General features: G+C 36.1%; 2 protein-coding genes across 5 annotated transcripts; one reads left to right on the top strand and one right to left on the bottom strand.

Moving 5' to 3' along the window:
* Positions 1 to 851: 851 nt before the first annotated feature.
* Positions 852 to 9,508, top strand: LOC109012685 (protein HIGH CHLOROPHYLL FLUORESCENCE PHENOTYPE 173, chloroplastic). 2 transcript variants are annotated; one of them, XM_018994446.2, is made up of 17 exons: positions 852 to 979; positions 2,122 to 2,376; positions 2,491 to 2,652; positions 2,817 to 2,867; positions 3,566 to 3,700; positions 3,873 to 3,896; positions 4,025 to 4,136; positions 4,575 to 4,700; positions 4,831 to 4,880; positions 5,693 to 5,851; positions 5,935 to 6,030; positions 6,117 to 6,232; positions 6,364 to 6,487; positions 7,462 to 7,575; positions 7,741 to 7,821; positions 8,837 to 9,015; positions 9,275 to 9,508. In XM_018994446.2, exons 1-16 carry the CDS (start codon positions 920 to 922, stop codon positions 8,981 to 8,983), a joined length of 1,812 nt encoding a protein of 603 aa, XP_018849991.1. In that variant the 5' UTR covers positions 852 to 919; the 3' UTR covers positions 8,984 to 9,015; positions 9,275 to 9,508. The 2 variants fall into 2 exon arrangements, with proteins under 2 accessions (XP_018849991.1, XP_018849992.1); XM_018994447.2 differs by lacking the exon at positions 9,275 to 9,508 and adding an exon at positions 9,143 to 9,268.
* On the bottom strand, positions 9,375 to 14,757 carry LOC109012687. Of its 3 annotated transcripts, none has more exons than XM_018994449.2 (3): positions 14,399 to 14,757; positions 14,234 to 14,268; positions 9,375 to 9,665 (listed from the first exon to the last, which is right to left on the bottom strand). In XM_018994449.2, exons 1-3 carry the CDS (start codon positions 14,699 to 14,701, stop codon positions 9,560 to 9,562), a joined length of 444 nt encoding a protein of 147 aa, XP_018849994.2. In that variant the 5' UTR covers positions 14,702 to 14,757; the 3' UTR covers positions 9,375 to 9,559. The 3 variants fall into 3 exon arrangements, with proteins under 3 accessions (XP_018849994.2, XP_018849996.2, XP_018849995.2); XM_018994451.2 differs by having other exon boundaries at positions 9,653 to 9,714; XM_018994450.2 differs by lacking the exon at positions 9,375 to 9,665 and adding an exon at positions 13,754 to 14,024.
* Positions 14,758 to 15,446: the final 689 nt, after the last annotated feature.

Here is a 15,446-nt window from a genome sequence, read left to right as displayed (position 1 = left end):
ATATAGTATAATAAGTAGATCATAATCAGAACAATTTCGTTAATAAAGAAATGCGATCATATTTAAAAATATTGAAATAATTACGACTAACTACAAAAAATATATTTTAGAAAAGTTAAAATATTTATGGGTTTTTAAATTAATAATATATATTACTTATTTTTAATATATTTATAATATTTTCCATCCATTAATTAAATACTTCTCAATAATTGGTGGCACCCATCATTTTATCAAATTCTCAAAAAATTAAAATCATTTCATATCATCTCATTATTTTAATGCACATTTTTTTACAAGCCATCTCATTTCATTTCAATTCAAAAATCTCACTACTATTCAAAATATCTCATTTTATCTCATCTAAACTACGTAATCAAATGAGGCATTAAAGAACAAAATATACCATATATCTCACCTTTTTTTTTAGCTAACTTTTACAATACATCGTATATCAGCTTCTCTATATCATTTAAATATAATTACCATTAAATTTGTAATATTCTCACATTTTTCAATATTTTTCATATATTAATGTGAATTCGGTATCTCTCTGTTGCCAAAATGACATCAATCGCCCAATAAAAAATTAAAAAGAAAATAAAGTTCATTCATCCTATTTTTTGTGAATTTTTATGTTTTTATCATCAATAGTCTTTTGTCTTTTTATCATAACATGAGTAATTTTATATCTTGGAATGAGTAATTTGAAATGTTACCATGGCCATCGATACCACTTTTAGAAAAATTAAAACCAAGAATACATGTAAAATAATTTTATCTCAAACTGCAGTTAAAAGAGAGCGTGGGGTGTGTCTTGGTATGAGACTGTCGGGGTTGTGTGTGGTCTATATTTACTCTGCTACAAATATCAGTTTCCCAAACCCCGCTCTCTCTCTCTCTCTCTCTGTGAAAAACGATGGAATGCTGTTCTATGCAAGTATCGTCGTCTCTGTCTTCCTCTATTCTCAACGTTCAGGTAACCCCACACCCAAAAAGATTTAATAAAATAAATCAATAAATTGGAAGGAATTCCTTGTTCTCTTGTACCGTTTAAGTATCTCCCACTTCACATGAAGGTCGAAAACTCAAAGTTGCAGTCTTTGTGGTATAACTACTCTTAGGAAAAACGTTAAAAAAAACAGCTTGTGTGTGAAAACATATTGCCATTTGTTTTTATGTTAGGCAAACCAGAGTCTTTTAGTTTCAGTTCGACCGGACCACCACGAGATATGGAAGTTAAATTTTAGAGTTTGGATGGTCTTGATGTGCATATATTGTATGCTATGAGCCTACAGCTAACTTGTGTTTGGTATTTTATTGTATATAATGTATTCATGAAATGTTTACAATGTGGAAGGATGATGAGTGAATTGAATGGGTATGTTTTGTAGTCTGGGATTTCTCTAGAGAGACTAGGGTGGGTTAGAGGCTGTCTTAACGATATGGGCGATGTTTCTTTTGAGCCGGTTTGTAATCTATCAGCAATTAATATTTTGCACGTTGTGTCGATTGGAGACACACAATGTTTGCTTTGTGTTGTAGAAGTGTTGCTGCAGCATTCAACTAGTTCTCCTGGAGCATTCAATCTGACATTATTAAGAACGTACACGTGATAAGAACGTACTGTGTTCAGTTTCATACTCAATTCTAGGCAGCCGATTGATTACTAATTTAAGGCATCTCTTAATTTCTTGACTATAGCATGAATATAAAAAAATATCCTCTCTTTATTTTCTTTTCTTTCTATAATTGATATTATGCCGCTATAGAGAAAAATATCTATTGCGAAGTACATCCAAATCGTTCTTCAATATGTTGCCCAATTATTTCCGTATTTTGTGGTTAATTTGGGCATTCATCTATTTCTAAATGGTCTTCGATGTTTGTGACCATGTCCAGGAGTCCTTGAAAAATGATAGATGAATTCGAGCCAAAATACTTCCCATGACACTTTTGAGAATGAAAAACATAAAGATGTTTTTATGTAGATTCTCCATATTTATCCCTTTACTATATTTTATTGCATAAGTATATCTGTTTCAGATGATATTTCACATGCCAACATCTTTGAATTTGCGATTAGTTTAACTTGCATGGCTCAATTAATTGACACTGCAGGGCTCTTCATCTCCTTTCAGTAGAAAATTTTCGAACAAATCTTTCCATCCTCGGTTACTGTCCTCTCCACTACCTAAACCGTTTCTTCAACTTAATGACAAACCGAAGTCCTTTGTTTACAGACAAAGCTTAGCTTCTCTCTCTTCAAGAACAAATAACGGGCCTGTATCAGCAGAAGCTGGAAAGCAGAGTTGGGACTTTGGCAGATTTTTAAAAACTTTATATTTTTTTAATGGACCCCCATCCCCTGCCAAGGTTAGACATGGTGTCTATTCCAATTTTGATCGCCTCTAACATATCTTGCCTGTTTGAACAATAATTTATTTTTGGTATTTACTGACAAGAATTCAATTTTTGGGAGTTGTGAAGTTCTTTGAATTTCTGATTGAGAAACTATCCAGCCCATCACCCAGTGAGCCAGTAAAGGCCATGGATACTTCTGGTATTATCCTGGTAGCTGGAGCTACTGGTGGTGTGGGTAGAAGAGTAGTCAACATCTTACAGAAGAAAGGATTGCCAGTCCGAGCATTGGTATTTCTGCTCCTACCTTCAAATGTGTTTGTAATGCATGCTTAGCTGAAAGTGCTGCAAGCCATTGTAGCATTATTCATTTAGAGAAATTTCCAATATGCTCTTAAGATTTTTAGTAGTCATTGACTATTATATATCCCCATTTTTGTATGACAATTTCTTAGGTCAGAAATGAAGAGAAGGCAAGAAAGATGTTCAGCCCAGATATTGACTTGGTGAGCTAGCTAGTAGCTACTGCATAAAATTTCTCTTCCTAACTGATCGATCACATTTACGACTTTGAGCGAAGGATGCATTCCTGGGCATTTTTGGTTGTCAGTTTTTGATAAGCAGGCCTAAACAGGCCTACTCATATTGAGTCTGGAGGATGTATGTTTTCTGTACATTACCTATCTAAAAAGAATGTACTTCTGAATTTTGCCTCTATTTTCCCCTATCTTTACGAGTAAATGTATACATGTCAACTTTGGAAGTTTCTGAATTCTTTCCCAGTCTCAATTGATGTTAGTAACTGATTGTGCGACTCTTTCTTGGGCGGAAGAAATGAATTATTTAGAAAATATGATTCTTTGGTACTCTCAACTGTAATCAGTACATCCTCTGAAAAAGCAGATGCTTCATAGCACAATATCTAATTGATTAATCAAACTGTTTGTGACTGTCCTGATTTTGTCTGTGAGCTTTTAATTATTTATTGTTTTACTAATTTATTTTTTTATGTGGAGTGCCTAGTATATTAAATCGTTGATGTCATTTCTCGGGTGGAGTATATTCAGATTCTTTCATTCAACAAACCCTGTCAAGATGTTTCCATTACATGATTGTACATAATAAGTTGGTTATATGAAACTTGGTTGTGTTTTCATCCCTTACTTTACATGCTTATGACTGTGCCTTTTTCTACAAATTTCAGATTGTTGGAGACATTACTAAGGAGAGCACTCTGGTCCCTGAGTACTTCAAAGGAGTGAGGAAAGTTATTAATGCCGTTTCTGTCATTGTTGGTCCAAAGGAAGGGGACACTCCTGACAGGGCAAAATACAGCCAAGTACGTTTTTGAAAACTTGGAAGATGGTAGTGAAAACTCATAGTTTCACACATAGTTGTAGGAGAGTTTGCCTATCCACCAATTTGTTGGCTTCTCAATAATGGAAGTTGTATGCTTGCTATATTTTTTACCTTTGATTTTTCTCTAACTCAATAACAATTCTTGTCTACAGGGAATCAAGTTCTTTGAACCGGAGGTGGTGAACTGATTGCCTGTTTTGTATTGATTTTCCTCGAATTGGAAGTTCAATTGTTTTTCCTTTGTGAGTTATGCAAACATCTGGCTCTTGATAACAATGAGGCCTCATTTGATTGTTCGGAACAGATAAAAGGTGATTCTCCTGAAATGGTGGAATACATTGGAATGAAAAATTTAATCAATGCTGTAAAAGGGAGTGTTGGACTTCGAAAGGGCAAACTACTCTTTGGATTTGAAGGTACACAATTATTGATCTAGCACCAAGCTGTTGCATTTTGTGCGAGTAATTTATCATGCAGATAAGAGTAAAATAAAAACGAAGCATAGAAAAGGAAAAAAGAAATAATGGAAAAGGGGAGTAAGGGATGGCATGGGGGGGGGCATTGCATGGCATTCAAGTCCATGTTAAGTATGCCAGCAAGAGGCGTAATGAGAAGAAAAGTTCATGAAGTTATATATCGCATACAAAATTTGTATTAAAATTCCATTTATAACATGGTCGTTTGTGCACTGAATTTATAATTTTATATATTGTTTCATACTACAACAGATCAATCAATACATTTCATCAGTGCTTTGCAACTAGACCAAATCTTTACTGTCATTGCTCATTACCTGTTTGATATAGGAATATGTTCTGTGATTAAGATTTTGTTCTCCTGCCCCAATTTTGCAGATAATAACTCTAGAGAACTCGCTTGGGGTGCTCTAGATGATGTTGTAATGGGAGGAGTTAGTGAAAGCACATTTCAAATTGACCCAATAGGCAGTGAAATTGGTGGACCAACTGGCCTTTTCAAAGGTTTGTTCCTGCAGCCCCTTCCACCCACATTTCACTGTTTTATGTTTTCTTGCGTCCTTAAGCATGATTAACTATCCATCTCCAAATGCTTTGATTTATTCATTTCGTTAGTATTTTGTGTATCTCCCAGGTGTTGTCTCCACTGCTAACAATGGTGGCTTTACCAGTATCAGAACAAGGGTAAAATGCAATGACTTATCTTGACTTCTCCGTACCCCCATGAGATTATCCTTGTTGTGGTCTAATTCAACATAGATTCTGATAAATGGTCTTCGATGGCATTGGAAATGAGCTTACTTCTTATTTCTCTTGAAGTGTCAGTGAATTTGTTCAGATGATCGAGATGTGAGATTTTCGTAATTTTCATTAATGGTATCAAATGTTTCAAAGAAATGGAATGCATGATCGCACTTAAGGGCTGTTCAAGCATTTCTTCAATGAATTTTTGTTTCTAACAACCTTTTCATGAGTTGCTGACATGAAATTTTGGATGTTTCTCTGGGCTACTCAGTTCATTTAGTTTTTGTTATCTGCATGGCTCTATGGACCATAATTGTTTTCTTAGCACACATGGAGGTTGTTTTCCCTGTGGATCTGCTTTCCTTAGAACTATCTATGATTCAATCATATCAAAAGACTTTCTTTTTGTTACACCCACCTGGTGGGTGATTTTTTCCCAAGGATCTGGGCTCTTGTTGTCAGGTTATAAGATGAGATCACTTAATTGCCAAATTTCTACTTTGGGTCCTTATGGATTAGATCCATGCTATTCTTAATGAAGTTTGCACCCGTTGTTGTATGAGGATTTGAAAAAACCCCCAAAAGCCTTGCTGTGCCCGATCTTCCTGTATTTTCTACTCAATGGATATCCTTCAATTCTTCTTCTTCTTCTTCTCCTCTCCTCTCTTGGCTTGTGTTCCAGACCTTTTGGGATGTGCCAGTTTATGAATCCATTTCTTATATAAAGAGAAAATCATTTGTTTGGTTTTCAGAATTTTTCAGTCCCAGAAGATGTTTCTGCATATGATGGTTTGGAGCTTCGCCTTAAAGGTGACGGTCGCAGGTACAAAATGATTGTTCGCACTAGCAGTGATTGGGACACTGTTGGTTATACGGCAGGCTTTGACACTGTAGCAGGCCAATGGCAGTCAGTGAGTGACATTATAAACCCCTTGATCGAATGGCTATGCTTGATAATCACTACTAACAAGCTGTGGTTCCCTTTCACACCCAGATACGCTTGCCATTTTCTTCCTTGAGGCCTATATTTCGAGCACGAACTGTATCAGATGCCCCGCCCTTTGACCCAACCAATATTGTATCATTGCAGGCATGCTTCTGTTTATCACTGTTTGTCTATATTCTGCTTCATGGTCTTCTAAATTTGTTATTAATGAAGTATCCAAATCACTGCAGCTCATGTTCAGCAAGTTTGAGTATGATGGGAGATTGAATCCAACTTTTGTAGAAGGTGCATTTCAACTTCCTGTATCAAGCATTCGGACGTATATAAAGGATCCCATATGTCCAAGGTTCAACAGTACTTTCCATTAGATCTTTTATAATATTAGTATCATAGTGATTATATATATGCTTTAATATACTTGGTCTGCTAGATGCAATTTTTTTCTGGGATTTCTTTCTTTTTATGGGTTACTTGTAGGTTTGTACATGTGGGCTCGGCTGGAGTTACCCGACCTGGGAGGCCTGGACTGGATCTGAGTAAACAACCTCCTGCTGTCCGCTTGAACAAGGAATTGGGTTTTATTCTCACATTCAAGTTGAAGGTTTAAAACTAATGCTGCAAACTTTTAAGTAAAGATAGAATCATTTGTGTTACAGTCCTCTGGGTTAATGCATTTTTAGATATTGCCCTACTGCTGCTAGAGCCTTGAATTTTAAAATTCAGACTATTCATTAAGCTGCCTGAGTTCATGGTACATGGGTTGATGAGTTGAGCCTCTTACCTGATTAAATGACTTGTAATATAAAGAAGATAGAAATATTAATTAGTTTCTTTCAGTTTGGTAGACATTCTTATACTAAAAATAAATACTGGGAATTGATCTCTTTATGGAGATGTGTCTAGGTCTAAAAGGTCACTAAATGAATGCAGGTTGATATGCGTTGTACTCAGTGACAAGATTGCACTTATAAGTGCATATAGGTAATTGAAAAGTAGAAGTCTATACGGTACTTGAACATTGGTGGACCTGTGCATGTTAAATGTATATGAGCTGTATCAAGTTAGTGAATTAAACTTGTGATCATATAGGTTACTGACAATTAAAAGTTTCAATGTTGTTGACCTTTTCTTCACAAACTGAAGTGATAAGATAAATATGGACTGGAGAAGCTTCATTATAGTAAAATCAGAGAGTTAAATTTGACCAATGATCAATATAACTCAAACATGGTGCAAAATTTGATTGATCAAATTAAGGTGGAAAAGAAACACATTTTACGTGCACACAAAAATCTCTGAAGCTCAACTTATGCCAGTTCTATGAATAGAGAAGAAATGAAATAAGGAAAATATAAGAAAGAATTTCAGCTTCAAATTAACGTGATGCCGAGTGATTCTTCTCCTAGTACCTTAGGCCATATTGTATCTCACTTTGTTTTTTTTAATTGGTAAACAAAATTTTATTGATCATAAAATAGACAATGGTCCAAGACTTTATTTGTAAGCCATAGTTACATAGTGTGAAATCTACATATCTGCTCGCCATTTTTCTTAAACTTGACAATTCCGTGATAGGGGGAGGATTTAATACGGGAAAGTGGAATGCCGTATGCAATCATTAGGCCATGCGCATTGACTGAGGAGCCTGCTGGGGCAGATCTCATTTTTGACCAGGGAGACAATATAACAGTATGACTTTTCACTCATATCTCAGGTTTTACTACTTAAGTTAAAATATTTAACAGGAGGTTCTATAAGCAGCACTTGCTGTGGAATTGAGCTTTTGGGCTTTTGGTTGAACCTCCAAGGCTCCAATCTCTAAAGATGATTCTGTTGGCTATCTAATACATGCAGGGTAAGGTATCAAGGGAAGAGGTTGCTCGTATATGTGTTGCTGCTTTGGAAAGCACATACGCTTGTGACAAGACATTTGAGGTACTACTCGTGCTCCCCTTTATTTTTGGCATATAAACATTGTATATGCTATTAAATATTTTTAGTGAATTGTCATCCTGGTTTTTGTAGTATGGGATGTGAATGATTATTAGCATGTAACATATTGATAATGATCAAGTTTTACTAGGAATTCTTGCAGTTTGTATGCAATCTTTCCCACAGACCCACACTGTAATAAAGTAATATAATCGGAAATCTTGTAACTTATTCCTTGTCTTCCCCCAATTCCCTCCAATCATTTCAAGGTATGTATATACAAATTAACAGGCCTGCTCATTTGTAAGCACTTTCAAAGATGAGGGTGTGCTGGTTCTGATTCTGTTTTCTCACTACTTTACACGACATTTATGATAGTAATTTCTGATCGCAACATTCATATTAGAGAACAGGTTGCAGAATTTTTTAAATGATCGGAATTCAAGCTCAAAGGGTTGTAACATCCATCCTATGATAATCATCCTTATGTGCTTTAGTAATTTGACTGACTCATGGATGGGAATTTTATCATCCTGACATAAATGATAAAATTTGCTTTGGAGGGTTTACTATTGCACTTTATTGGGAAACTAAGGAATGGTCTTCTGAAAATTTTTGAAAATGGATCGCAGATCCCTCTATTTACAGAAAAAGCTGGAAAATTGGAAATCCTTTTGCAGTTACACGTTCACTTTAGATTTCCACTAGCAGTAGACAAGACAAGTGCAGCCAGTTCCAACTTTGGCAGTTTTTACCAAGGAATATATATAAATTCACTCATGTACATACATATACACAAACATTTTACCTTGGAACTCCTTCACTAAAAGTTGATTAAAAGATGACTGTTTATGACATAAACTGAAAGTGTGAGAATATCTAAGGTTGTGATGCTCTCTTATTTTACTCTTGAGCTTAAACAAGTTTTACTTGTGAACACAGCTGCCCAAGGTATGTTTTTTGGTCCCTTTCTAATTGTAGATTTGGATTTTATTGGGTACATTTGTGTCTTCTGCAGGTTAAAAGTGTCATTCCATTTAGTGAACCTTTCACAGTGGACCCTGAAAACCCGCCACCAGAGAAGGACTACAACATATATTTCAAAACTTTAAAGGATGGCATTACGGGGAGAGAAATCCTTGAAGAAAGTCCTGTTCCAGTGTGATAATGAATGTTAGCTGCTCTGATTTCTAAACTGTAAGTATTGTGGAGTTGATTATATAGTTATTTATTATGCAGAGTCTTTGATCCAAATCTTAACTAGGATTTGAGAATGAAATCTTTAGTTCTTACACTTTCATTTGCTACACACAAAAATTATCAGGTGGCTCACAGAACATTGCATTGAGTCAGGCAGATAATTTCTTGGTGCATGTTATCATAGTTAGTCAAACCCAGCAAAGTAGATTAAGGTACTCTTTGACTACAACACCTATACTACTCTTGATCAATGCAGGTATATTCAACACCTGGGAGCAAACAGGGCGAGGTTTCTGAAGAAGCATGTAAGCATGGAAAGAAAATATAGCATATATCTTAGCTTTGCTCTCAAGCAATGACAATGTATAGTCGTAGATCCATCACATAAATAGTAGAAAACACCAACTGGCATTCAAAAGTTTTGCACACTGTTCATGGATGCATACTTACATTAATTAAGAAGCAAGTAAATGGAAACATGTTTTACATTCATACTGAGCAATAATACGCCAAGTTCTTCTTTTGTTAGTCCCTAGGCTTTTCAAGTCACTCCCCTGACTTTCCTGTTCCAAGTCTGCATTTTCATCTCAGGTCCGGTTTTTGCAGCTCGTTCCACTTTCCATGCTTTTCTTTTCCCCTGCATAACCCTGGGAACCAGTATAGCCATTCCGTTTCCACTTAAGTGAGAATTAAGCTCTGGAAGAAAAAAAAATTTAGCACCGTTTGAGCATTAGGTACTTGGCCAACGTTGGATTAACGAGATTGTCTGTTGTAGTAAGGAGTTAGTAATAAGACTCTTCGTGGGCATGATGTTAAGAACATGAAACTCATACTCATTATTCCTGCCCCCTGGCTGTCTCGTTTGTTTTCGCAAATGAGATGAGTTGAAATTAAAGTTAATAAGTTAAATAAAATATTATTAGAATATAATTTTTTTATATTATTTTTGTTTTGAGATTTGAAAAAGTTAAATTGTTTATTTTATTTTGTGTAGAAATTTGAGAAAGTTGTAATGATTAAATGAGATGAGTTGTGAAAATAAATGAGGTTATCACGTTTTTGGTGGAATGTGGTTAAACTATAATGTATGTCTATCTTGAAAGAGTGCTTGCATTAGTTTCCTGTCTTGGTCCCTGTGAGAGATTAGGTAGAGAGAACCAACCCTTGTTTCCCTCCCTCTCCCCTCGCCTTTTTTTTTTATATTATTGAAAAAAGGTTTTGTTTCAATGGTTAGGCCACAAAGAGGGTGCGTAAGGTGTTACAAGAGCTGACTCTTTTTATTTTAAAGAATTCCTTAGGACCGGTCGGGCTAATTTTAGTCAAATAATAGCCTCTCAATCACATAGCAACATCTAAGACTTCCACCACACTTATCCTAGATTAGCACTACATCAAAATCTCTTTCTCTCTCTCTCTCACGAACTTGGACGATTTGGCTTCCACTCTCCCACAAAATCCTCTCCACCACGACGATTGCCCTCACCACCACGACGATGACCCCTCTCTCTGTCGTCGCACGAGGAACTCGAGCCCCCCTCTTCGCCACAATCCCCTCCCTCTTAATTGATTCTCGCATTGAAGCCACCCTTTCTGCCACTCTCCTCACTACCCGCCCCTAATCTTGACCCTCCTAGTGCCGTCGACGAGATTCTCCACCCAGTGCTGCCACCGAGATTGTGGGTTTGCGATGGGTTTCACTGTGATTTTGAATGGATTATGGTTTGATTGTGAGTTGATTTTGGATTGATTGTGGATTTTGATTTGATTGGGGTTTTTATAGAGAGTTGGAAATGATCGACAGAGATGGAGGAGGTCGGCGATAGAGATGGGCGACAGTGGAGATGACGGGCGATGCCGTGATGGAGATGTTTGGCAACGACGGCAGGAGAAGATGAAAGTAGTGACAAAGAAAGGGCAGATGACGGTGCAAATGAGAAACGGGAGCACATACGAATTGATTCTCTGTGGTGGAGTGTATTTCTCTTAGGCCTCGTTTGGATTCGTAAGTGATCTCAGTTCATCTCAACTCATCTCAGCTCATCTCAACTCATCTCACTACTATTCAGCAACTTTAACTCATAAATCTCACTACTATTCACAACTCATCTCATTACTATTTACAATCCATCTCAGCTCATCTCAGCTCATCTCAAATCATCTTAGAGTGTTTTTTCCTACGTGGCTTGAGATGAATGGAGGGCTGTTTTTGTGGGATTTGCAGCCCGACCATTGTGAAGCGCTTCTCTTTATTTTAATCTACCCTTCTTATATTGTGACGTTTTGGTTGAAGAAAAAAACTCCATTCCCTTTCATCCGATATCATCATGATGCAATGATATCAAAATCACGCGGTTCTTTTTATATTTTTGAGAGCTAGACAAAGGTCTTCGTCGCCTTGTGATGGGTTCTGAGTTCTGAGTTCTGACAGCTTAATGCTTTATTTTTTCTTTCTTTCTTTCTTTCACACCCCCTCGCCCTCCTGGGGCAAGTGATTCCACCTTCGGGGCTTACCCAAATATTGGGTGGGGAATGCAACAGTGAAAGGCCTGTGAGCATGCATGGGGCCGGGCTGGGGGGACATACTGGTTGGTAATGATAACGACTGTGCGAAAATGTTGCATCCATAGTTGAAACACAGAATCAAACGAACCAGAAAGAAAAGAACAGAAGCAAAACACAAAGGACAAATAAAAAATTAAAAAGAAAAAGAAACGAGAGTACAAGTGGATTAGTGTTTCTTTATAAAAGTTGGACAGAAGGTCTTGAGACTGGAATTCAGAAATCTCAGATTTCTTTTCAGCATCTATACTGGCATCTCATATCTTCAAGTTAAGTACTGCAAAGCCGAGGAACCTTTGCCAACTGAGAAATCGAATATTTATATATATATATATATATATATATATATATATATCTCTCTCTCTTAAGGTGTGAACGAAGAGAAGTCGGTGGGTTCATTTAAAAACTGTTCTTTTGCATTCTTACTTCACTCACCTTGTTATACTAAAAGAAGGCAGCTGGTACCTAGGAGAAGGAACTCTGGACTGTAAAAAGCTAGGATGCTGCGGCAGCAGCTGATCTTAGAAGTCTGATGCACATTTCCCACATGCAAGACAAGTGACAAATCGTGGTCTTTCTGTATGCAGATACGTCAGGATATTGTTCCCTTTGTTTTTGTATGCAACAGTATGCAGATTTGCAATTATATAGTAGGACTGTAGGACCCTCAAAGTTACATGTCTTAATTGACTTCTGTTTCGGGAGATGTGTTCCTCTCAAAATTAATGGTTTCCAAAGTACCCTTTGTGACAAGTGGTTTCGAATCCAAGAGATGTGGATGGTAGTAACGGAGAGAAGTGGGGAAATGGATTGTAAATCTGAATCTTGCAGTGACTTCTGAAATGCTTTGAGCTTTGGGATCCTCTCGAGTATGGTGATTTCATATCTCAACAAACAAGTGGCAAATTTTAAGGGTGTCAAATCGTGCTAACGGGTCATGTTCATATCATGTCAAGACATATACATTATATTTAATGGGTCAATCCGAACACAATCTTTTAAGGATTTCGTGTCAAAATCTCAAACCTTAACACGACCCATTAAAATAATGGGTTGACACGACACGACCCATTTTTACCCATTAATGAATACGAAATAGATTAACACGATATGACATGACACGACCTGACATAACCCGACCCATTTTAACCCGTTTACGTTAATGGATTGAACAAACCCGTTTCAACCTGTTTGAACTTATTGATTTTATATAAATATTAAAGTATAAACAATATCTATAAAAAAAAAACTAATTACAAGTCTAAAATTATAATCCAAACAATAAAAATACCAACATTAAAATCTCAACAGTATCAAATATGATAAACACGCATTGTAATAATATTAAAGTTATAGTCCCAAATACGATAAACACACATTGTAAAATATTAATGTTATTGAGTAGTTGAGATTTGAGAAAACTGAGGGACTCGAGGGCCGTAGGGTTACTGGGTTAGGGTTTTTTCAAATTTTTTAATTTTAGGTCTAAGGGTATAAATGTAAATTCAACTTTCTTAACGGGTCATAACGGATTAACCCGTTAGTGACATGTTAAGCAATCGTGTCTTAACGGGTCAACCTGTTTTGACCCGAACCCGTTAAGGCCAAACCCAAACTCACTTTTATCGTGTCCTGTTTGTATTGGGTTAACAGGTTGTGTCACATATTACCACCCCTAACAGATCCTTTAAGCGATATTACCGATTGGATTCAGTTTTGAAAGCTCTAGGCCAACTTGCCATTTTAGCTTTGTGCAGAAACAACAAATGAAGGCAGAATTTATATATAGCTTGACTGTTCTTGACAATATCTGCCACTGACAATGAAAATTCACATCAAGGCTCCTAATGCTAGTTTAAGTGGTTTGCAGTTGAATTTGGTCTCTGCAAGACTAATCTTTAAGTGTTGTTTTTTAGTATTTTACAAAAATTAAGACCTTTCTTGAAGGCACTTATAAACAAAGATAGTGTAAGAGAAGTCGTATTAATATGACATCAAGCGGTACTTGGCAAAGCAGAGAGCTCGACTTTCCAGACTCAGAAAGTCAGGCAAATGAGTTGGTTTCTAAACATAAAAGAACTATATGAAAAAAGACCTAAAAGGAGCTCACAAAGTATTTTGGACTCCAGATAATTGAGAGTCTAAAAACATGCAAACTCCCTCGTAAAGACTACATATATAATATGTTTAAATGGCATGTTCCCTTAACCAAAAACTCTTACATTTGTTCATTTGGATTCAACAGTGTTATATGAACATTTTACTCGGACTGGATTACATAACCCATTCACACCACTGATCAGCATTTCTACAATTGGAGCAATGTAACATTTACATGATCACCACCAAGAGGAAATTGTTGAACAAACTGAGAAGCTGGGACAGGTGAGAGGGCATGGTAATGTTGTACGTAGTAGCTCCAAAGTTAGCTAGACATGCTCAATTCACTGATGGTATGGATATTTGTTAGTTTTTTTTTTTTTTTAATTATTATTCCTGATTTTATTAAAGCTGATGCACAAAATTTATCAAAAAGAATAACATTTACATCGCCATTAAACCAAGAGGAATTAAAAAACTTACACAGAAAAAAGCATTTTGTGTTGTATTTTGACTTGTTAATTAATTTACAATCGTTCCTGGAAACAAGGGTTACCTTGAACATCTCACTCGGAAGCAGCAAACCAATACCTGCAAAACAAGAAGCTTTATGCATCAGAAGTTCTGAAAAAAGAAAATGGAAATTAGCTCCTAATCTCTCTCTCTCTCTCTCTCTCAAGAAATAATAAAGAGAGAGGAAGGAATAAGAGCAGCTTCATACATTGAAACAAAGTGATCTGTGTTTCCTTCCACGACGATGCCTCTGCAATGCGCTTCTGAGTTTTGACAGAATATCTGCTTCCGTGAATATTTTCCCGGAGGAGCTCATGAACACAGTCCTCTGGACCGGAGGAGACCACAATCCACTTTGCTCGTAATCAAAGCCGAATTCAGACACATCATAAAACTTCTGAACAAGTCGATCCGATACGAACTTGGAAACTAGTTCAACTCTCCCAGAAGAGGTCTGAGGCAAAGAAGGCGAAGGCGAAGAAGAAGAAAATGGGCTTTCGGGAATGGACATTTGACAAACTTGAATCAATAATAAGCCAACGTCGGAAGCATATAATATAAGATAACGAAAACAGGAGGTTTGTGATTGACAAAAGAGAGACATAAGAGGCCAACATAAAGGTGGAAACCGTGATAAGGACGTGCATGGATGTAATGCAATCATGTAGAAGTCGTGGGCGTACTGGGTAGCATTATAGGAGATTCTTATTTCGATGTCTGAGCTAAATAATGGCTGGAAGTTTGAAATTTGGAAACCTACCTATTATTTTATTTTGGAGCAATGCTATAAATATAGTTAATTTTATCTTTAAATTTTTTTAAAATTATAATAATATTCTTATAATGCAATAAAATTTCTCTTTATTTTGTCCCATGTGGCTGTGTTTGGTAGACATTTTTTTTTTTTTCTTATGAGTGATGCTGGGCTAACGTCCAGTAGTGACGGCTGGTATGCCGCCTAGATAAAAGTTTTCTTTTTTATTTTTTTTATATTTTTTAAATATTTTTAAAAAATTAAAAAAATATATCAATATATTAATAATTACTTCTTTAATTAATAATTAAAAAAAATTAAATACATGAAGGGATAAAATGAGAAGACATACTAATATTATTCTTCTTTTTAATATGTAGTTTAGAGGACAATAGACATAGAAGTGGTGTTGTGACCTATTTCTTGGTTCTTTTTACTAAACAAGCATATTATATATATTAACAGTTACACGATACAATATTTTAAAAAATTGGAAGCCCCA

This window comes from Juglans regia, chromosome 3, assembly GCF_001411555.2.
Source record: "Juglans regia cultivar Chandler chromosome 3, Walnut 2.0, whole genome shotgun sequence".
NCBI classification, from domain to species: Eukaryota; Viridiplantae; Streptophyta; class Magnoliopsida; order Fagales; family Juglandaceae; genus Juglans; species Juglans regia.
Note: the sequence above shows the minus strand (reverse complement) of the source record. Positions and strands in the feature narration are given on the sequence as shown.